The sequence below is a fragment of the Oikopleura dioica genome, chromosome PAR (genome assembly GCF_907165135.1).
Source record: "Oikopleura dioica chromosome PAR, OKI2018_I68_1.0, whole genome shotgun sequence".
In the NCBI taxonomy this organism is placed as follows: domain Eukaryota; kingdom Metazoa; phylum Chordata; class Appendicularia; order Copelata; family Oikopleuridae; genus Oikopleura; species Oikopleura dioica.
The window spans coordinates 16,667,719-16,687,348 of NC_137293.1; the positions used below are offsets into that span (position 1 = coordinate 16,667,719).

At 42.5% G+C, this 19,630-nt stretch overlaps 9 protein-coding genes across 12 annotated transcripts; 5 read left to right on the top strand and 4 right to left on the bottom strand.

Moving 5' to 3' along the window:
- Window positions 1–1,387: 1,387 nt before the first annotated feature.
- On the top strand, window positions 1,388–4,054 carry LOC145702141 (5'-nucleotidase-like). The gene is made up of 7 exons (XM_081779349.1): window positions 1,388–1,626; window positions 1,680–1,810; window positions 1,936–2,335; window positions 2,377–2,721; window positions 2,785–3,107; window positions 3,148–3,179; window positions 3,440–4,054. The coding sequence occupies exons 1-7, from the start codon at window positions 1,609–1,611 to the stop codon at window positions 3,700–3,702; spliced, it is 1,512 nt and encodes a 503-aa protein (XP_081635475.1). The 5' UTR covers window positions 1,388–1,608; the 3' UTR covers window positions 3,703–4,054.
- Window positions 4,055–4,059: 5 nt separating this feature from the next.
- On the bottom strand, window positions 4,060–5,553 carry LOC145705807 (uncharacterized). 2 transcript variants are annotated; one of them, XM_081783302.1, is made up of 5 exons: window positions 5,338–5,553; window positions 5,122–5,285; window positions 4,610–5,074; window positions 4,315–4,563; window positions 4,060–4,274 (listed from the first exon to the last, which is right to left on the bottom strand). In XM_081783302.1, exons 1-5 carry the CDS (start codon window positions 5,414–5,416, stop codon window positions 4,182–4,184), a joined length of 1,050 nt encoding a protein of 349 aa, XP_081639428.1. In that variant the 5' UTR covers window positions 5,417–5,553; the 3' UTR covers window positions 4,060–4,181. The 2 variants fall into 2 exon arrangements, with proteins under 2 accessions (XP_081639428.1, XP_081639429.1); XM_081783303.1 differs by having other exon boundaries at window positions 5,122–5,298; window positions 5,338–5,437.
- A 37-nt stretch (window positions 5,554–5,590) lies between these two features.
- LOC145705817 (uncharacterized) lies at window positions 5,591–6,196 on the bottom strand. The gene is made up of 3 exons (XM_081783313.1): window positions 6,018–6,196; window positions 5,912–5,973; window positions 5,591–5,872 (listed from the first exon to the last, which is right to left on the bottom strand). Exons 1-3 carry the CDS (start codon window positions 6,183–6,185, stop codon window positions 5,605–5,607), a joined length of 498 nt encoding a protein of 165 aa, XP_081639439.1. The 5' UTR covers window positions 6,186–6,196; the 3' UTR covers window positions 5,591–5,604.
- A 59-nt stretch (window positions 6,197–6,255) lies between these two features.
- Window positions 6,256–7,202, bottom strand: LOC145705816 (transmembrane protein 208-like). Its single transcript, XM_081783312.1, has 3 exons — window positions 7,012–7,202; window positions 6,508–6,722; window positions 6,256–6,467 (listed from the first exon to the last, which is right to left on the bottom strand). The coding sequence occupies exons 1-3, from the start codon at window positions 7,173–7,175 to the stop codon at window positions 6,346–6,348; spliced, it is 501 nt and encodes a 166-aa protein (XP_081639438.1). The 5' UTR covers window positions 7,176–7,202; the 3' UTR covers window positions 6,256–6,345.
- Window positions 7,203–7,213: 11 nt separating this feature from the next.
- On the bottom strand, window positions 7,214–10,376 carry LOC145705803 (E3 ubiquitin-protein ligase MARCHF5-like). 3 transcript variants are annotated; one of them, XM_081783298.1, is made up of 6 exons: window positions 10,185–10,376; window positions 9,066–9,535; window positions 8,616–8,965; window positions 8,199–8,275; window positions 8,022–8,145; window positions 7,214–7,717 (listed from the first exon to the last, which is right to left on the bottom strand). In XM_081783298.1, exons 1-6 carry the CDS (start codon window positions 10,304–10,306, stop codon window positions 7,427–7,429), a joined length of 1,434 nt encoding a protein of 477 aa, XP_081639424.1. In that variant the 5' UTR covers window positions 10,307–10,376; the 3' UTR covers window positions 7,214–7,426. The 3 variants fall into 3 exon arrangements, with proteins under 3 accessions (XP_081639424.1, XP_081639423.1, XP_081639425.1); XM_081783297.1 differs by having other exon boundaries at window positions 8,022–8,148; XM_081783299.1 differs by lacking the exon at window positions 8,199–8,275 and having other exon boundaries at window positions 8,022–8,177.
- A 35-nt stretch (window positions 10,377–10,411) lies between these two features.
- Window positions 10,412–12,265, top strand: LOC145705809 (ubiquitin-conjugating enzyme E2 J1-like). Its single transcript, XM_081783306.1, has 5 exons — window positions 10,412–10,550; window positions 10,974–11,109; window positions 11,155–11,379; window positions 11,448–11,642; window positions 11,764–12,265. The coding sequence occupies exons 1-5, from the start codon at window positions 10,518–10,520 to the stop codon at window positions 12,075–12,077; spliced, it is 903 nt and encodes a 300-aa protein (XP_081639432.1). The 5' UTR covers window positions 10,412–10,517; the 3' UTR covers window positions 12,078–12,265.
- A 40-nt stretch (window positions 12,266–12,305) lies between these two features.
- LOC145705814 (uncharacterized) lies at window positions 12,306–12,957 on the top strand. Its single transcript, XM_081783311.1, has 2 exons — window positions 12,306–12,649; window positions 12,691–12,957. Exons 1-2 carry the CDS (start codon window positions 12,319–12,321, stop codon window positions 12,864–12,866), a joined length of 507 nt encoding a protein of 168 aa, XP_081639437.1. The 5' UTR covers window positions 12,306–12,318; the 3' UTR covers window positions 12,867–12,957.
- A 33-nt stretch (window positions 12,958–12,990) lies between these two features.
- LOC145705804 (uncharacterized) lies at window positions 12,991–14,258 on the top strand. The gene is made up of 3 exons (XM_081783300.1): window positions 12,991–13,652; window positions 13,712–14,091; window positions 14,134–14,258. The coding sequence occupies exons 1-3, from the start codon at window positions 12,993–12,995 to the stop codon at window positions 14,249–14,251; spliced, it is 1,158 nt and encodes a 385-aa protein (XP_081639426.1). The 5' UTR covers window positions 12,991–12,992; the 3' UTR covers window positions 14,252–14,258.
- Window positions 14,259–14,291: 33 nt separating this feature from the next.
- On the top strand, window positions 14,292–19,577 carry LOC145705798 (staphylococcal nuclease domain-containing protein 1-like). The gene is given in 11 exon segments (XM_081783290.1): window positions 14,292–14,358; window positions 14,427–15,652; window positions 15,654–16,135; window positions 16,346–16,518; window positions 16,562–16,763; window positions 16,811–16,993; window positions 17,042–17,283; window positions 17,331–17,432; window positions 17,478–18,531; window positions 18,952–19,321; window positions 19,427–19,577. Coding segments are annotated over 9 exon segments (2,847 nt in total). The 5' UTR covers window positions 14,292–14,340; the 3' UTR covers window positions 17,697–18,531; window positions 18,952–19,321; window positions 19,427–19,577.
- Window positions 19,578–19,630: the final 53 nt, after the last annotated feature.

Sequence of the window (19,630 nt, forward strand, 5' to 3'; positions counted from 1 at the left end):
GAGCGCGAGTGAGGAGGAGCGGCGGCCCGGAATTTTATGGTGAGCGAGTGAGCATGAGCGCTCACCATTTTTTCAAACTCTGATCACGTACAGGTCACTTCATGCAATGATGACTGTAATAAGGAATATTATAATTTTTATCTAACCATTTGTTGTTCAATTCAGGCAAGAAAGCGACTGTTTTTCTTGGGCCTACTTCAAATCAACAAAAAATACCAGTGCCATCGAATCGACAAAAAATACCTTAATCTGGGCATGTGCGGCCCGGCTCTCCAGTTCACAAGAAATATTTCATTCAAGGTCAATAAAGGGTTCACAGTTGATCTTATTGAAAGAAATCAAGTGAAATAATGAGACTTCAGATCAAACTGCGTTGAACTCAAAGATTGCGAAGACGGTAAAGATGAGAGAGACTCTAGTAGCCAACAAGGTTCAGTAACGACCAAACAAACAGCGATAACTAAAAGAACTATCAAGATAATTTCAAAAAAATTTTTGCGGGTCTGAAAATCGTAAAAATTCTGAAAGTGCAGCTTTCTTCAGCTTTTTGAGACGAGTCGAATGGTGGTTCAAACTCTTGATGACTCCAAGGATTTACCGGTTAACCGGCTGGTTACCGGAAAATACGTTTCCGGTCGCCGTTTTTGTTCTAGAAATGCTAGGATGATGAATGAACCCGGAAACTGATCCTTATGGTCAGTTTTACTGTGGGCAAAAGGATATTGGTCAAATATATAGCGTAACTTTTTTTAACGATAAAAATTCTAAATTTTGTATGTATTTCGTTGTTGCTGCACCTTCCTAAATTTCAGTCCCATTTTCATAACAAAATAGAATTTTGGTGATAAGCATCTTATGGTTAGAGATATGATTCTCATTTTTTCGCCCACAGAAGAACTAACTTCAAGGACCAGTTTCCCCCTTTTTTTGTCATTCTAGCATTTCTAGAACAAAAACGGCGACCGGAAATGTATTTTTCGGGAAATTGCCGGTTAACCGGTCAATCATTGGAGTCATCAAAAGTTTGACACATCATTCGACTCGTCTCGACGAGCTGAAGAAAACTGCACTTTCAGATTTTTTGTGATTTCTGGACCCGCAAATTTTTTTTTGAAATTATCCAAAAGGAAGCGATGATATTTCAGGCAAAATTTTGGTGGGTGAGGAAATTCGATAACGGGACGCTTTTTTTTTTCTCCAAATCGATTAAAGTTTAGGGTTGCATTTTTCACTCTGCCTTCAAGGCTAAATCTTGATCGCAAAAATAAGACAAGCAACTACAAAATCAACTACTACGAGACGAACCACAACAACAGTAAAATCGTCGACAACAAAAAAAAAACGGGTAAATAATAATATTTAAAGTTATAAATAGTAGATATTCTCATAATCGTGTTTATCGCCCTCTTGCTTCGTGTCAATCGAAAGGGAGTTCCCAAGATTCTCGATCGCGTTTCAGAGGGAAAGAGGTGTTTATGAAAATCAGTCGAGAAAAGTTGTCGTTATAGCGCGTCATCAAAAGTCAAACATTTGCCAAAAGTTTCATCAACTTACTGAAGTACTACTTCCTCCCAGAGCTCATTTGCATCATAAATCGTCGAAAGATCGATGATTTCCTCCCGCCAGGTAATTTTTTTATGAGAAATATGGAAATGAGAGAGAAATTGTGAATATTTTAGATTTTCCTTTTGCTCCTCAGAGCTGTTTTTGGGAACGAAAATGATTCCGAAAACCCCCGCCCGGAGACATTCAAATTGACCATCGTGCATACAAATGATGTTCACGCTCATTTTGTGGAATCTGATGCATAGTAAGTACCCCTTTGAAATCATAGAAGAGAATATACGAAATTATCTACGAAAGCGACCCTCCCTCCGAATCCTACAGAAATCATCGCCCTTTTATTTGAATTCAAAACCATTTTCAAATTTTCAGCGGCAATGCCTGTAAACCAGAAGGTCCATGCTACGGCGGAGCAGCTAGAAGAGCAACTTTGATCAACGAAATCCGAAGAAACCGTGAAAACCCAGTTCTCGTTCTCGACGCCGGGGACCAAAGTCAAGGCACTCCTTGGTACAACACTTACAAAGGCGCTGCCGCGGCAAATTTTGTTTCTGTCCTCGGCTACGATGCGTTTATTATCGGAAATCACGAGTTTGACCGCGGCGTGGACAATTTCGTCGAGCATTTTATCGGTAATTTCACAGCTGGCAGCAAAGTTCCGATTCTATCGGCAAATATTGACGCAAAGAACGAGCCTTCTCTCCAAGGCGAATTCCAGAAGACCCTTTCTCTCGATATCGAACAACTAAAGGAACGATTTTATCAGAAAAAAGCTCGAAATTGAAATTGAATATGAAAAGAAAATCGCCAAAGATCGGAATAATCGGCTACACAACGGAAGAAACTCCGGAAATTTCCGACACAGGAAATCTCATTTTCGAAACCGTCAAGGAAGAGAGCGCAAAACTCAGAATGAGCGAAAATGCCGATATTCTCATCGGAGTCGGCCATTACGGTCTGTCAGAGGACAAGCTAATGGCCAGTCAGGTAGATCTTGATGTGATCATTGGAGGACACAGCCACAGCTTGATGTACACGGACCAGCTCGATATTGATCCGATTGATGCTGACAAGTCAAAAGGGCCTTATCCGACGTGGGAGAAAAACGTCCACGGAAATGATCTTCCGATTTGCCACGCATTCGAATATGGGAGAGGGCTCGATTCAAGATCCTCTCATGCTTTTTGTGGGAAAGAGAATTGAGCCCTGGATAGAAAATACTTGGGAGTAGTAGACTTGGAATTCCACCTCGTTGATGGAAAATACGTTCTGCAGAAAGATCTGGTCCGCGGCGCTCCTAGAATCCTGGACGAGAAAATTGAGAAGGACAAGGATGTTCTCGCTGAAATCGAGAAATGGAAAGTCGCGGTCGACCAGCTGACCGAGGAAGAAATCGGATACGCTTTAACATTCTTAGACGGAGACAGAACCAGCTGCCGTCGTCGAGAGTGCACGATGGGTAACTGGGCCGCCGATGCCGTAGTTCACCACCAAAATCGACTTTTTCCGCCGGTTCCGACGCTGCTCCCACAGCATGTCACATAGCTATGCTCGGCTCAGGAGGAATAAGAGCCTCGATTTCAGCCGGAAAAGTCAATTACGGGCAGATGCTGACGGTTTTTCCATTTGATGGGTTTTTCGACTCACTTGTGGTCAATGGGACTATATTGAGGCAAACTGTGGAAACCGGGGTGCGGAGATATGTCGAAGCTGCAGGAATCGGGGTACATACTAGCGTCATTGACATTTAGGACTGTTTATCAGATGAATGAATCGGAGCCTGAAGGTTTCCAGACAAATCATTATTTCCGCAGAAAACTTTTTTCAATAAATTCCGGAAAATAGAATAGAGTTCATTTTATGAACCCGCTTCAAGACTCTAACCCTGGAGAATTCCTACAGTTCTCAGGCGTCAAAGTCGTTTATGACATGGAAAAAGAACCATTTTCCAGAGTCGCCGATCTCAAAGTCAAAACTCAGGACGAAACAACTGGAGAACTTTCTTACGCCGAAATCGTCGAGGAAAAAGAATACTGCTTTGTTTCGAGCGATTTCTTGGCTGCGAAGGGAGGTGATGGATATGACTTGCTCAGGACAGGATTCTTGCTAATTCCTCGTTGTTTTCGAGAGAATTCATAAAGAATCATTTGAATAGAGATCCAGAAATTCAACTGACTAGAAAACGCCTTGGAATTGACATTGAAGTAACTGTGGAAGCAACGAAGCTATTCTCGCCTATCAAAAGTGCCTTAGAAGGTAGAATAACATTTGCTGAGCCTGCAGATGACATTGGATCGACAACAGAAGCGACGACAGAAGAAACAACTTCTAGTGCCGCTGCTGTATCTGCTTGTCTCTTAACCTTCGCACTCGCCATTTTCAATCAATGATCAATTCGGAAAATGAGAGAATGAAGATAGATCTGCTAGTTCTCGAATTGCTTCTCTGATGATTTTGCTTGGAACACTGTTTATTTAATAAACTCGCTCGTAAAATAGTTTTTCTTTATTTGAAGGGAATATACTTTGTTGCTTTTGAAGCGATAGGCTAGCGATAGCTTTTTCAGTCGAGAATAAACAAGGCGGATTTAACTTAAAAATGACAGTGAAACGGTCGATTCAGCCAGAATGACCTGCAGAATCTCGCAGGGTTTTCTTCTTATTCGCTGCTCGAGGTCGTTTTGCGCGGAGTGGAACTTGTGGATGCTTTTTCTTGACAAATTTTATTGGAAATTTCATGAGATGAGCTTACCTTCATGTGCTCATCGAACTTGTCTTGCCGATAGAATCCTTTCGGGTTCCAGGCTGGGCAGTGGCTGCAGTTGAACTTGAAATGTCCTAAGTGCTGGCAGAAGTGACGCCATAAAGCTTCCATTGTTTTGAAGCTTCGAACTTGGGGCGAGAATAGCGGGCAGAAATCACACTGAAAGTGACGATCACGATCGCAGGTTCCATTCGCTCTATCTTTCACCGGTTGGACCTGGTCGTGAGAGAGGAGAAACTAAAATCGTCCCTCATAAAAAATTTGTATTGATTTTTAAATTTACTTCTGCAGCAGCTTTTCGTGTTTCCTCAGGAGTGGTAGCAAAGAGATGCTTCTTCAAAAATATATCTTTGAAAGACGCAATCATATTATCAGAAGCCTGTGGCACGACCAAAACTTGGTTGTCTTCAGGTGGATTTTCTTGAATTGGTAATTGCTGGACATCGTCGTTTTGAAACGAAGACACAGGCTGAATGGGTAGAAGTTCGTGCAACTGTATCTCGTCGAGATCCGTCAATACAATCCGATTATCAGCATGAAAATCGACGTTATCGTTGTTGTTTTGTTGAAATGACTTTGCATGGGAATCCTCAAGAGAGTTCTTTGTAAATCCATCTTTGAGCTCGACGAAACTTCCCTGGAGTCTGATTCTTTTCGCTCCTGTGTCTTCATAAACGACTATTTCTTCCTGAAGGACGGTTGAAGACCGGATCTCGCGGTTGATAGTGGGATTCTCTTCGATATTCATCTAATTGATGATTAGTTAATATTATTTGCAACAAATCCGTTAACTACCTCTCCATGAAGGTCATCAAAAGATCCAAAAGTAAACATATTGTCGAATTGTCGGGTTTTCTCCGTAGGAAAATCTTCGATTTCACTGAGATGAGGCAGAGAAGATGAATTCGTTGGATAATGAGTATGAACATTTGAACCATCTCCGTGAATATCAAGGGCGCCTGAATAATGACGCTGATGATCTGGTAATTACTCTTTTAAGCTTTCAGTTACCTGAATATTGAGGAAATGCGGATGAGTTTATATGCTCTTCTGGGCAGAAATTATGAAAATCGCCAGGCAGTGAGTTCATTATTATTTATTATTTTCTCTGAAAAGCGATGTTTTTCAAGTGAGCAAGATTGACTCTGTCGCAACTTTTCATTGTGCTGGAAAGAAGGGAAAGAAAGAAGGGAAAGTGGTAAACAACGCTTTCGTAACAACTATTCTCCACATTCCTAAAGCCTCGTAAAAGTTGTTTTGGATGAATCAAGAACTGATTTATTCGTCTCCAAAAGACAGTAATTTCGAATTTTTAACGGCTTTCATTTTCGACTTCTTTTTCTTCTTCTTTTCGGACTTTTCAGACTTCAGCCCGACTTGTATAACCGTCGATTTCTTGGGCTCAACTTGGGGCAAAGTATTCTTCTCTTCCGGGTCCGTAGCAGATGGTTTTGACTCATCCGTTGTGGATTTGGCAGTGTTGGATGATTCCTCGGGTGATTTGCCTTCAGCTTTCGCTTTCTCGGCCTTTTGTGCGTCTAAATCTCTTATAAAAGGTCACATCTGTATCCTTGGAAACTTCTACCTTTGAAGGAATGTTTCAGCTTCGTTAGCGGAAACGCCTTTTCCTAGCTCAACTTGGGGAAGCTAAAAAATATGAACAAAAAACCGCGAAAGGCGTGAAACTCTACCTCATCGTCGAGTTCTCTTTCGTCGAAATCCTTCATCAACTTTGCTTTCTTCGCCTCCATATCTTTGTCTTCTTCCGGTTCTTGGTAACCGACTCGTTTTTTGAAGGCCGCTAGAAAAGCGGGCTCCCCGCCCATGCCGGAATATTGGACTTTTTGACGCTTCGACATTGTTTTATTTTACTCTGAAAATTAATGATGCCGAAAAATTGGACAATCAATGTTTTCAATTTCAATTTTATTTTTCAGAATGAAGAAGTGTAAATTTATCTAAATAAAGCTGCTCTCGTATAGAAAGAGTAAAATAGTCTACTATTCACAGAAAATGAAATCAGCGCTGTTGAACATAGCCGCCTTGGGACTGTATTCTTCTCATTTTCTTTTCCATTTTTAGCTTTTTCTTGTCCGCCCGTTCGTCTTCTTCTGGAGATGGAGCTTGGAAGATCCAGGGAGCTACGAAAAATAAACATAATGAATCTATTTTCACTCTTACCGATGAAATTCGTCCAGATTTTGACGACGGCTACGATTGGAATGATGATCCAAAGCCACCAGCCGTAGATGGAAAAGAGCGAAATAACTTCGCAAAGTACAGTAATGTACAGAATATCCTTCGCTTGCTCCGCTGTTCCTGTGGAAACATTGATGTCTAATCCCGATTTGATCATCGCGGAGAGCATCCAGTAAATGGCGATGTGGACGAAAAGACTAAAAAAGTTGATTAAAATTGATTTGAAAAAGACTAATAGATGATAAAAGTCAATAATGGATAAAAATAAGACTTAAAACTTTAAATATAAATTGGCTAAAATTGAGTTAGAGCATAATTAGACTAAAATGACTATTTTGACTAAAAATGACTTAAATGAGGCTTATCTAATAACGACTAAAATGCGATGAAAACTTGACTAAAAAGAAAGCCTTGAATACAATCGTATTTACGACTGAAATTAGAAATTATTTGACTAAAAATTGGACTAAAAAGCTAGGAAATTACCCAAAAAGAGGCAGTGAGTAGCCATAATCATGAAGATACGTCGCTAGTGCACTGACAGCCAAGCCGAAGAGGCCGATTAAATTGTTGAATTTGAAGCTTTCTTTGTTTTCCAAATCAATTTGCTTCTGCCCTTTCGTGCCTTCCTTCCCTTTTTGCGGCGCCATGGCAGCTCTAGAAATTGCAAAGGATGAATCGAAAGAAGTTTTGATTGAAGCAGTCGGAGTTTAGTTTCGCAATGTACAATTTTAAATACAGGAGAATATGTTTTGAATTTGAAATGGCAGGAAGTCGCTTTTTCGAATAATCAAGCTTCGCGGCCGATGAGAAGCTCGATGGAAAATGTTTGCGGAAGGTTGTTTTCGTCTTCGTGAGGTTGGCCTTCTCGGAAACAGGGTCAGAAAGAGCCCTTTTATTTTCATAAAAAATGGATATTCAACATTTTCTGACCCATTCCTACGTAATCCTTTACTTTTCGTTTCCTCTGCCATTCTCTGGTCAAATACTTTCTTGTGAAGTTGTAAATTCCCTTTCCAAGAAGATACGTTGCTGCTCCGTAGAGAAACCTTCTTCCAGGCGAAACTTGGGGGTAGACGATGTCCCCGACGATTCTAGCGCAGAAAGGCATCATCAAACCACCGATAAAGTAGCGCGAGGACTTGGCGCGAGGGGGATCGTATCTTTGAGTTGTGTTTTGGTACTCCGCGATCTAACGGAAATTATTAGTAGGTAGACATTATGGGCAAGTAACTAGCAGCTAGATATTTTTACTTTGAGCTCGGCAAACCGTGTAAAAGCCTGAGTCAGGGTCCTAAAAGAGCTTTAAAAAGAGCTCCTTCTGGACCCTAACTCAGGTTCTCTTTATCTTGATTGACATGAAAATTGTTAGCGATATTTCTGAGTTCCCTTAATCCCCCTGGAAACTTCTATCTCGCTCTCAGGTACTTATATCCGCCGGTAAATTATATTAATTAAATATTTCAAAAACCCTCTGTAAGAAAATGGCCGCTTACCTTATTCAACAACGGCTCGTCCCAGTTAATTTTCCTCAGCGTCACGAGCGTCGCTGGTATGGCCCAACTGATGAGCGTGTCTTTCAGCGACCTGACCATGTGTCTCCAAAGAAAGCTCGTCGTTCTACTTGAAAGGACGATGAGACTCTTTGGGATCTAGAAAGAGGGAATTATTACCTTTCGATTATCGATAGAATATTCGCCGAAACCGGGCTGCGCCAGAGTTGAAATAATTTTCCGAGTTTATGGGTGAACTAAGTCAGCTACGCTAAGGGGAACTTGAGCTGGCTCAAATTATTTTGAGCAAAGTTAGCTAGCTAAAACTGATCTGAGCTGAGCTGGCTCAAAGTGAGCTGAGTTGACTTAAAATGACCTGAGCGGGCACAAACTTAAGTTAACTGGCTTAAAGTGAGCTGAGCTAGCTCAGAAAAAGCTAAGCTGGCTTAGCTGGCTTAGATTTTCCAGAAGAGCTTAACTAGTTCAAATAAAAATGAGCTGGCTCAATTCGATCTGCTTCATTAAAAATATTTAGTTTTTAACTGGCTCAGCTCAGCTCAAAAAAATTTCCAACTCTAGACTTGGCAATCCACTTACATGAAGAAACAACGAAATCGGGAAGAAACGAAGACTGACGGATCCAATCACCCGATCGAAGGTTTCAAAGTTCATTCCGCTCATTTCGACGAGCATTTGTCGATACGGATCGAGAGTGTAGCAGTTGTCGGTGAAGATGCTGTCGATTTCGAACTCTTCGGCGACGATGCATTTGATCACGTTTCGGGAGTAGAACATCGTCGCCAGATTCATCGCCGCGATGACGCCGGTGCAGGTGACGACGAAAACGCCGTTGTTGATGTACTGGTCCAGTCGGGCGGCGCCGTAGAAGAGAGGGCTCATTTTTGGGAAAACGAAGCGGTACTTTTCTTGACACTGTGGACACTCCACTAAAAAGAAAGGGTTATTTTTTCTGCGTTTGAAGAATTCGACTAAATATTCGACTAATAATCTTTCTTCGCCCAAATTTTTACTATTAGAAAAAGAAACCTTCAAGATCAAGGCGATTCTTCTGTTTTTCCGCGACCCATCGTTTGACGCAATCTTGGTGCACAAAACCAACGGAGCCAGTGCATTTACAAGGGTGGACCCACTCGGCTCCAGGACTGTCTGGATCGTCGCCCATAAAACAGACCCAGCATTCGCGCTCGTCCCCTTCTTCCTCTTCTTCTGGAAGCGGCTCGGTTCGAGGAGCGTAAACACCGGCTGGGATTCTTTGGACTGGATCGTCTTCCAGTTCTGGCATGTCGTAATCTTCTTCCTCGTCGAAAGAGGATTGCTCGTCGCGAAGTAGGGTCTCCGAACTCGATGAATTTGAAAGTTCAGACTCGGATTCTGTCAAATGTCCATTTTCTTCTTCACTCTCTTCTTCCTCTTCGTCTTCTTCGAAACGAACTACAGGGGCGAAACCAGAAGTTAGGCTTTCTTCGTTGTCGTTTTCAGAATTTTGAGAGGCCATTCTACAAAGTAGCTGTTAGGGATAAGAAAATTGTTTCTCATTTATGAAAAAATCAGCTTTTTTGGTAAAATAATCTCTGAAACGGAATTGTGGGAAATGGCGAGGGTTTGAAATTCTGGAAAATGACAGAATTTCTTGGGAAGAAAGCCAGCTTCTGGAATTGTTTGACTTTTCTTGGGAACTATTCTGAGAAAAGTGGGGCAAATTTGACGCGAGAAAGTTAAATTGAACCCAAATGACGAAACTTTCCTCAAAAGATAGGATTCGTGAGATTTCTTGAAAAATCTAGAATCAACTAGAAACGGTTCGACAAAGGGTTTCCGCTATTGTCTTTTTCAGGGTCAAAGGTTGTCTTTGAGTCAAAAGTTGACCTTTGACCAGAAAAAGACGAACTTGAACCCTTTTCGGACCGTTCTTAATTACTTCTAGATTTTTCAAGAAATCTTACGAATCTTTTCTTTTGGAAAAAAAATCGTGATTGTGGTGATTCAATCATTCTAGAATCTAAAATTATCAAAAAACGGTTCAAGGTTGTCTTTTTCGAGGTCAAAGGTCAATTTTCGTGACGTAGACATCTTTGACCTCGAAAAAGACCATCTTGAACCCTTTTCTAGTAAATCGCTGACTCTAGAGTTGAAATTAATCTGCACCTGCTAATATTCAATTCTAGCGTTTCCAACTGATCGTCCTCGTCCGACGAAAACTGCTCGACAACGTTGTTACATTCTTGATGAATTATCGAGTTCGAAAACCGGTTATTTTCTGAGTCCATTTTTTCGCCCTCTCGGTCGACGAGAACTTCGAACTTCGAGAAAAAATTACGCTAAATCGGGCTTGACCAATCGCCGCCGGCCACTGAGCTGCGTCAAGGGCCACGTCATGCTTCAATGGATCGCGGATTTTTTTATTCGGAAATCAGAAGAGAGAAAATTCAGAAGAAAAAGAGAAAAGAATTTATTGAGAAGAAAAGAATTAGTTGAAAAATGGCAGCGGCGAGATATAATTCAAGATCTCCGGTAATTTTAAAAAAAGATAAATTTTAATAAAGAAAAAAAAATAATAGTTCAAGAAAATGATTTTCAATAAAATTTGGGGTCCCCATTTAATGGAAAAATAATCTTAGCATGTCCGAATTTTAACGTATTTTAGAGGCTTGTTATTCCTATAATACGTTAAATTGGGGACATCTTTGATAAAAAATTTCCGTTAAAATAGGTACCCGCTTTTAGATTTCATTGAAGTCAACTGAAATCCAAAAGCGGATACCCCTTCCCGGGAAATTTTCATTAAATATGTCCCCAATTTAATGTATTTTAGAATGAACAAGCATCTGAAATCCGTTAAAATGGGGACATCATAAATGAATTCGTTAAAATGTTGGCCCAACATTGTTGGGTATCCCATGTTTTATTTTTATGATAAAATTCAACGATTTTTAGGCAGTTAAAAGATTGCTCCGAGAAGCCGCAGAACTGCACGAACCCACCTACAATTACTACGCCCAGCCTTTGGAGGAGAATTTATTCGAGTGGCATTTTACAATCCGCGGTCCGGAAGATACTGTCTTTGAAAACGGTACTATCCATTTTTCTGATCGATTTTCAAAATTTAATTTTGCAGGCATTTATCACGGGCGAATCGTGCTCCCGCCAGAGTATCCAATGAAGCCGCCAAATGTGATTTTTATGACTCCGAATGGCCGCTTTGAGCTGCACAAAAAGATTTGTCTCTCGATCAGCGGCTATCACCCCGAAACTTGGCGACCCAGCTGGTCCATTCGCACGGCGCTTTTGGCCATGATAGGGTTTATGCCGACTCATGGAAATGGCGCTATTGGAAGTTTAGGTAAATGAAACTAAAAATTTTAAATTAAATTTCTTCTGAAGGTTTATTTTTCAATTTTGTGTTTTCAGATTATACAGATCAAGAAAGAAGCGTTTTGACGAAACGCTCCGTCGATTTCAAATGCAAAACTTGTGGTGCAACAAAAGATCTTCTCCTCGACAAATCAGACGATCAAGGCGAAGAGCAGGAGGAAATCAAAAAGTATTCGAGCCAGTTGACTACCAGCAAGCCCAGCGGGAATGACTCGTCCGAACAAGCTACTGGTAAGATTCTCCAGGTGAAAGTCGAGAAGAGAAATTCTCTTGCGATTTTCCCTGACATTATCCTGACATTCGCGATAATCCTTCGCCTCTCTTCGCTGGGATTCATTTATCCTCTTTTCAGATAAAAATGACAACGAGACTGCTGCTAGCCCAGATGAAGAGTCATCCGAAGCTCTTCCGGTAGCTACCCCTGAAGAAACAAATCCGCTTGCCGATGGAAAAATTGAGGAAAACGCCGAAGAAGACGTAGAAGTTGTGGAAGAGGATGTAGTGGAAATTTCTCGCCCGCGTCGTGAAAATGATTTTGCCTCATTCTTCCTGATGTGGTTTTTGATTCTAGCCATTTCTTTCATAATCTACCGCCGACTGAACAAGTCCTACGGCATCGATCTCGTCCAACTCGCTGATCAGTACCTTACTTCCTTGATGCCCTAATCTGTATCGAAAAATATCGAAAATATTCAAGAAACAATTCTCAATTCCTCCCAATTCGTGCCTTTTCGTTTTATCCTTCCTGTACATCGGATAATTTTAAAAATGCTCTTCCCAACTTTTCTGTGACGTTTTCTCAACGATGTTAAATCTATATTTTAAAACTTTATCTACAATAAACCTTCAAAACTTCAAAATTACCAAGTGTATCAAATCCATTTTCTTCAGAACAAAGAAAAAAAGGATGAACATGAATCTCGCCCTGGACGATTTAGAAAAAGACATCGCACTACTCCAAGGGCTCATTTTAAGAGACACGCCGAAGCAGCAAAAACAACAAAAACCTCAACCGAAAAAGACCTTTCCCCAGGTTGAAAACATAGAAGACAACCTCGCCATTGCTATCAAACAAGCCGAAGTGGACAAAATCGAGCTGGAAATCCTCCGAAACGAGCTTGAGCAACAAGAACTGCTGGAAACTGCGAATTCCAGACATGATCGACTCGTCCAGAGCATGATGAATCAAGTTCAGCATCTCGACGAAGATTTCGTCCTAGACATTCTCAAACTCTTAGGTTCCTCTTTCTCTTTTCTTCATTCCGATAATCCCTTTCAGAAAAACCTCTTTCACACGGAGCCCAAACCCGCATCACCAAAAAGCTTCAAGAAATCGCCCGCGAAGAGATTGAAAACCAAATGAAACAAGCCCTTGAAAATTCTGACACGTCTGAAAGCGACGCTGATCTCCTTGAGGAAGATCGGGAGGATGTCGCTGATCTCCCTGAGTTCTGATTCGCGCCTCATTCTTTTTACATTATTCTTTTCTCTGCCTTTTCTTGCAACTCTTTATTTTCTCAAGATCAAAATGTAGTTTTATTTTTTATGCTCGTTTTTGAATCAATGAACTTTTAGAATTGAATGGGAGAAAAAGTAGAGTATCTATGCGTCATCTGCGATGATCTAGTTCCCCTCCCGGACTACTTGACCCACACCAAATCTCATCCAAAATGCGCCTCTTGTTCGCTTCGATTGTGCCCAAATATGGACAGTTGCGCAGTCGAAGAACCCGCCAGCAAGAAGTTCAGAGGCAACCATGAGAAGATTCTAATGTGTCCGTTTCCCGACTGCTCTTCTCGCTTCGCCCTACCGAATAAATTCCAACGTCATCATTCGACCAAGCATTCAACAGAAGCTGCTGATAAGAAAACGCTCTCATGCAGCGAGGAAAACTGCCCGTTCACCACGATTCACAGGGAAAGTCTAACTAGACATATGCGCGAGCAGCACCGTTCGAAAAAGACACCGTTACTTTCTTGCGACAAATGCGACTATAAAACCCAGAGAAAAAGCAACATGGAAAGACACAAATCGGCGTATCACAAAGCTGAAGAGGGCGAGGGTAGCAGCAGTTTCATTTGCGACATGTGCGGGAAGAATTTCAAGTCGACCGCGACGCTCAATAATCATAATCTGAACTCGTGCAAGTTCAGAGTTGTTCCACCTGGAGAAACGCCGTTTTCTTGCGACTTTAAACTTGCGGATGGAAAAACCTGCGGGAAAGTTGTCTCGTGCCCTCAGGTGCGTGTGTGCCCAAAAATGTTATTCGTCAATTTCAATTTCATTTGTTTACTTTTTAGTCCCTGGCGAAGCACAAGGAGCGCCACAAATCATTCAAATACCGCTGTAATTTCTACGCCCATTGCTTCAGAACCGACGACAAAGAAAAAGTGCAGCGGCACAACAAGAAGCACATCGAAACTTGGGCGAAAGAGCCGCTCAAGTGCACCAACAAAGACTGCCCTTTTGGCGCGTCTTCGGCGCAGTCAATCGCCAACCACAAGAAAATTTGCGACAAGCGGCAGATTCCGGATCGGCAATCTGTCATTGTCCTCAACGACCGATTTCAGAAAGAAGAAATCATCCACCCAAGCGTCATTATTCGAAGAAAGGAGTACGTGCCCGATTATTTGTCAGTTCAAAACTTTGACGATCACTTTTCCGACTTCAACGCTCCCGGGTAAGTCTAAAAACCACCATCCATTTCTAACCCCTCCTTCAGTTTATTTGACCCACCTCCTGAGCGAGTGGAGCATGTCAACGTCATCGTCGAACCACCAACTGTGCAAGATACTTTTTCCAACCCTTCTGTTATTGTTTTCCACAATAGAAATTTCTGATATTTTCCCCGCTTCAACTTTCTTTGATTGACGCTTAATTTTTCAGTCGTTTGCATAGTAATCGGTGCGTACTCGTGATTGATCTAAAGATGGCTTCTGCAACAAAGGTATTCATTCATTGAATCGAGATGATTCAGTAAATGATGAATTTCTTGCCCAAATTATTGATTTCAAGGTTGGTGGACGCGCTGTCGTCAAGGCTGTTACCTCTGGTGACCATATCATCGTCCGTGGTCAGCCAAAGAACGGCCCTCCAGCTGAGAAAACCATCATCTTCTCCAACATCGACGCTGGCAAGCTTGCCAAGAGAGGCAACGATGCCATCCCAGCATCTGGAGACGGCGAGTACGCTTGGACCGCGCGAGAGACCCTCCGAAAGAAGATCATCGGCAAAGAGGTCTATTTCAAGGTCCAGGACATGGCCGATAGGAACGTGTCCTATGGCGTCGTTTACCTCGGCGCTGACGATTCTGGCGAGAACTTGACAGAGTGGAGCATCGCTTCCGGAAACTGCAAGCTTCGCGAAAACGTCAAGAAGCAAGTCGAGCAACATGCTGCTCGACAAGCTCAAGCCGAAGCCAAGGATGGAGAAAGCCAGGCGAACATCGACAACGATCCGCGAACGAAGGAAATTGCTGAGCTTCAGAAACTCCTCGATCTTCAAGAAAAAGCCGAGCAAGAAGGTCTTGGACGATGGGCGACTGACCGACCTTCTCCTCGACAAAACATCGTATTTGCTGTCACCGATGCGGACGTTTTCTTGGCGAATAATCTCAAAAAGAAGCTCCCGGCCATCCTCGAGCATGTTTTCAACGCTTCGATGATGCGAATCTGTCTTCCCACGTTGAACACTTATATCACCCTTTCTTTGACAGGTATCCGAGCTCCTGGCGAGCGAGGACCCAATGGAAAGGAAGAATACTTCGATATCTCCAAGTTTTTCGTTGAATCGCGCCTTCTGAACAAGGACATTAGCATCACTATTGAAGGCGTCGCCCCCAACATGGGCAATACCCAGAAAGAGCCCCTCTTTGTCGGTACCGTCCATCACCCCGCTGGAAACATCGCCGAGGCTCTTCTCAAGGAAGGATACGCCAAGTGCGTCGACTGGTCAATGGGCATGCTCAGCAGCGACCCAGCCAAGTATCGAAACGCTGAAAAAGCCGCCAAACTCGCCAACAAGAGAATCTGGAAGAACTTCATTGCTCCAGACGCCAACATTCCCGAGAGCGAGCGATCCTTCAGCGGAAAAGTCATCAAGATCGAGAACACTGATTCGATTACTGTCGACGCTGCTGGAACTCACAAGACGATCTTCTTCGCTTCCGTTCGACCTGTTCGAGCGACCGATCTCCAGGAAGATGTCAGGCGCAAGTTCGACAAGATGAGTATCGAAAAAAACTGCTCCAAAGGGACGAGGTCTGCCCTACCTCTACACCGTTCCCTACATGTTCGAAGCCAGAGAGTTCCTTCGAAAGAAACTCGTCAACAAAAAGGTCGACGTCGTCATCGATTACATCCGACCACGATCGGAAGAAGCCGGCCAGGTCTACCCCGAGCGAACCTGCTGCACCGTCCGATTCCAAGGTCAAAACGTAGCAGAAGGCCTTGTCGCCAAAGGATACGCCATGCCTATCCGACATCGTCACGACGACAACAACCGATCCTCCGAGTACGACGCTCTCCGAGATGCCGAATCCAAGGCCGAAAAAGCCGGCAAGGGTTGCTTCTCCAAGAGCGTGCCCGAGCCAATGAAGGTGTCTGACGTCTCCCAGGAGCAGCACAAGGCGCGATCGTTCTTTACCTTCCTCAAGGGAAAGAAAAACGATGCTATCGTCGACCATGTCTTCAGTGGATCTCGACTGAAACTCTTCGTCCCTAAAGGTAAAATTACTCGTCCATTCATACTCTGTTCCAGTGGAAAAGTTTTGTTAACACGTGCCAGACTAAAAACGACTTGAAAATATTTGAAAATCTATAGAATTCTCTGCTGTAATGATTCATGGCCACGTTTTAGACAAGAAAAAACGTCCAGTGACTTTTGATTTCCACTTTAATGTCTGACACTTTACCCGTAGCTAAATTTATCTTCAGAAACTTGTCTCCTCACCTTCCTCATCGGTGGTATTCAATGCCCACGAGGTGCGCGGCCAGTCGGAAATGGAGTCATCGAGCCAGCTGAGCCATACGGCGAGGAAGCCCTTGCTTTCACCAAGTCTCTTCTGACTCAGCGAGACGTCACCATTGAAGTCGATACCATGGACAAGGTGATTTAGCATTGATAAGCATCAGACCATTTCCCATATTTAGGTCGGTGGCTTCGTCGGATATCTCTTCGTCGACCGAGTCAATGTGTCTATCAAATTGGTCGAGCAGGGTCTCTCGAAGGTCCACTACTCTGGCCAGCAGGGCAAGTACGCCAATGAACTTCTCGCCGCTCAGGAACGAGCTCAGTCTGCCAAACTCGGCCTCTGGAAGGACTGGACTCCTCCAGTTGAGGAAGTTGCGCCAGGTACCAAAAGTTTTTTTGCGAATGCTTGCTCATGATTTCTTTAAAAGTTGAAACCGAAAGCAAAGCCATCTCCCGCGCCGTCGACCCGAAAGAAATCGTCATTACAGAAGTGACGGCGAACCTTTGCTTCTATGGCCAAATGGTCTCCGAGCAGGAGAAACTTTCAAAACTCACTGACGAAATGCGTGCTTACTTTACGGAAACTCCTCCCACCGCTGGAGCTTACAAAGGTATTCTTTATAGTTTCCATACATTTCGCTGACGCTAGCGATTTTTAGCGAAGAGAAATGACGTCTGCGGAGCGATCTTTGCCGAGGATGGACTTTGGTATCGAGGAAAAGTTGAGAAAATCAGCCGGGATGGCTCCGAAATGGCGACGATTACGTTCATTGATTACGGTAACCGAGCTCTTGTTCATGTGACCAAGCTTGCATCGCTCCCTGCGCAGTTTTCCACCGCTGTTCTTCCTGCCCAGGCGAACGAGTACCAGCTTGCTTTGGTCAAGCCGCCATCTGATGAGGTAGACCTTTCTTTTGGTAGAAAATCGAGTAAAACTCGCTCTTTTAGGACTCTTGCTCGATCGCTCTCAACGAATTCATCTCAATGCTCGAGTCTCCCGAACAATTCTCGATCAACGACGAGAACCTCCGAGAAGGATCCACTTCCCAGGTTTGAAAACCAACTGAAATCAACGAAGAGAACCTTCCAATTTAGGTGACTCTTCTCAAAAAGGGAGAAGACATCGGCGAGATGCTCCTTTCTCAAGGCTTCTGCACGACTGTCAAGAAATCGCCAGCCCATTTGACCGAGTTGCACAAGAAATATCTCGAGAGCCAGGAGAGCGCTAGAAAGAACCGCCTCAATCTCTGGCGATACGGAGATATCACCGAGGACGACGATACTGAGTTCGGCATGCGATCTGAGAAGAAATAAATTGCCCAGCTGTTTTAGTTTCAGTCAAGCCCACAAAGTTACAGTCTTACTCCCGAAAAACAGGGGGAAAGAATCTAGATATAATTAACAAACCTTATAAAATTTACAATTTCATGATTTCTTTAATATTTTCTTTATTTACTTATTTACTATTATTTGAAATCTGTTTCGCATTTATTCGCGAAGCAAGAGTTAGTTTCTAGTACCATTTTTCTGTTCAACAACCTGATCACTCTCCTGTCAAAAAACCCAGTCAAACGATACTTTCAAGTCTTATCTTATTGAGAAAAATACGTGCCTAAGCTCCACTTTAGTTACACTTCAAGCAACTGCATGTTCGATCACTTTCATTTTAAGTTTTTATTTATTTCCACCACGAGCTGACCCTCCCAAACAACAAAACAATAATCCCAACTTACCATTTAATTTAACTCAATTACTGTAGTCGCTTCTGTTCTGGGCTCAGCAACCTGTGTATAAAACCTGAGTCAGGGCCTGAAATCTGGAATGGAAACTTTGTAGATTTTCAAGATCCTGACTCAGGTTTTCTGCACAGGTTGACTTGCTCATTATTACTTATTACAGTAAAAGAGTGTATTTTGTTCACGTCCCAATATTTCAAATATTCGTTCAGTTTCACTATTTCTTTACAACTTTCTTGCTTCCCATGAAAATACAGAGTGCAATCTAATTATTTCAAAATCTACATACAATAATAAAAAACGTACAAATGAAATGACACACAAAAAATCATCGTTGTCTTCAGACTCAAAAATGCTGAGGACCACTTTGATTAGGGCGAATAAACACTCTCCTTTGGCAGGTCTCAATCCAGGTTAGGGTTACAATTCTATCGCGATTTTTGTCTCTGACTGACTAAGTTTTTAGTCTTCTTTTAATTAGTCAAATTACTTTTAGTCAAAAACTCTTTGTCGCGAATACTCGAGAAACCGCTTGCGGCTTCGAGGTTGAAAAAGCCGCGCTTCGCGCGGCTATAATATCAAATCTCGAAGCTGCAAGGGGCTTCTCGAGTATTGACGACAAACAGTTTTTGACTAAAGATAATTTGACTAATAAAAGAAAAGTAGACTAAAAATTTAGTCAGTCAGGAAGAAGAATCCGGGAAATTACTGATTAGTAATCAGTGATTACTAGCAGAATTCTGGCCTAAATTGTCGGTAAACCCTTCGCATTTGCCTCCTAAAATGTTCATCAACCTTTGAACAAGAAAAATCAATTGGTAACCATTTCAAAGTCGCAAACAAAAAGGACCAGTTGGAGATCAGTTCCCTCACAAAACGCCGAGAAGTAACAGACCTCAAAGCTCTTCCTAAATACATGCAGAAACGCGCAGAAAAGTACGGCTGGAACACGCCAGATCGGATCGCTCCCAATGTCGGGCCTCTTGTTCCTGGACTACCGGTTTATCAAAGCACGAGAAAACAGAGGAGCTTGGAGTTTATTGGATGGATTTTGATTTTTTACGGAATTTACGAATTGGGAGAAATTATGAAGGATTTCGCGGCGAAGGTTCCGACGAAAAGGGAAAAACAGGATTTGGAGAGATATCAGAAAGCGAGAGATCTTCTCATGTCGAAAGATTTGAAGGAATCCGAAAAGGAAAAGTTGATGAAAATGAAAGAATGAAGAAAATGACGACTTCTGATTTTGAGAATCTCCGATTGAAAATGTAAGAAAAGTCAATTTTGTTTCAACTTTTGAAAGCAAAGCTTATCGCTGGAAAACTTCGAGATGCCGATTTTATACAATATCATGGCCAACGACGGCATCGAATTTTACGTCGTCTTACTGTACATTCTCGGCGGCTTTTCACTCGCTTTACGTGTTATTTATTTATCCTTCCGCGCCTAAGCCTCTTTATCAATTTTGTAAATTATCAATAAATTCCAAAAGTTCATCAAAAATCGACCTTG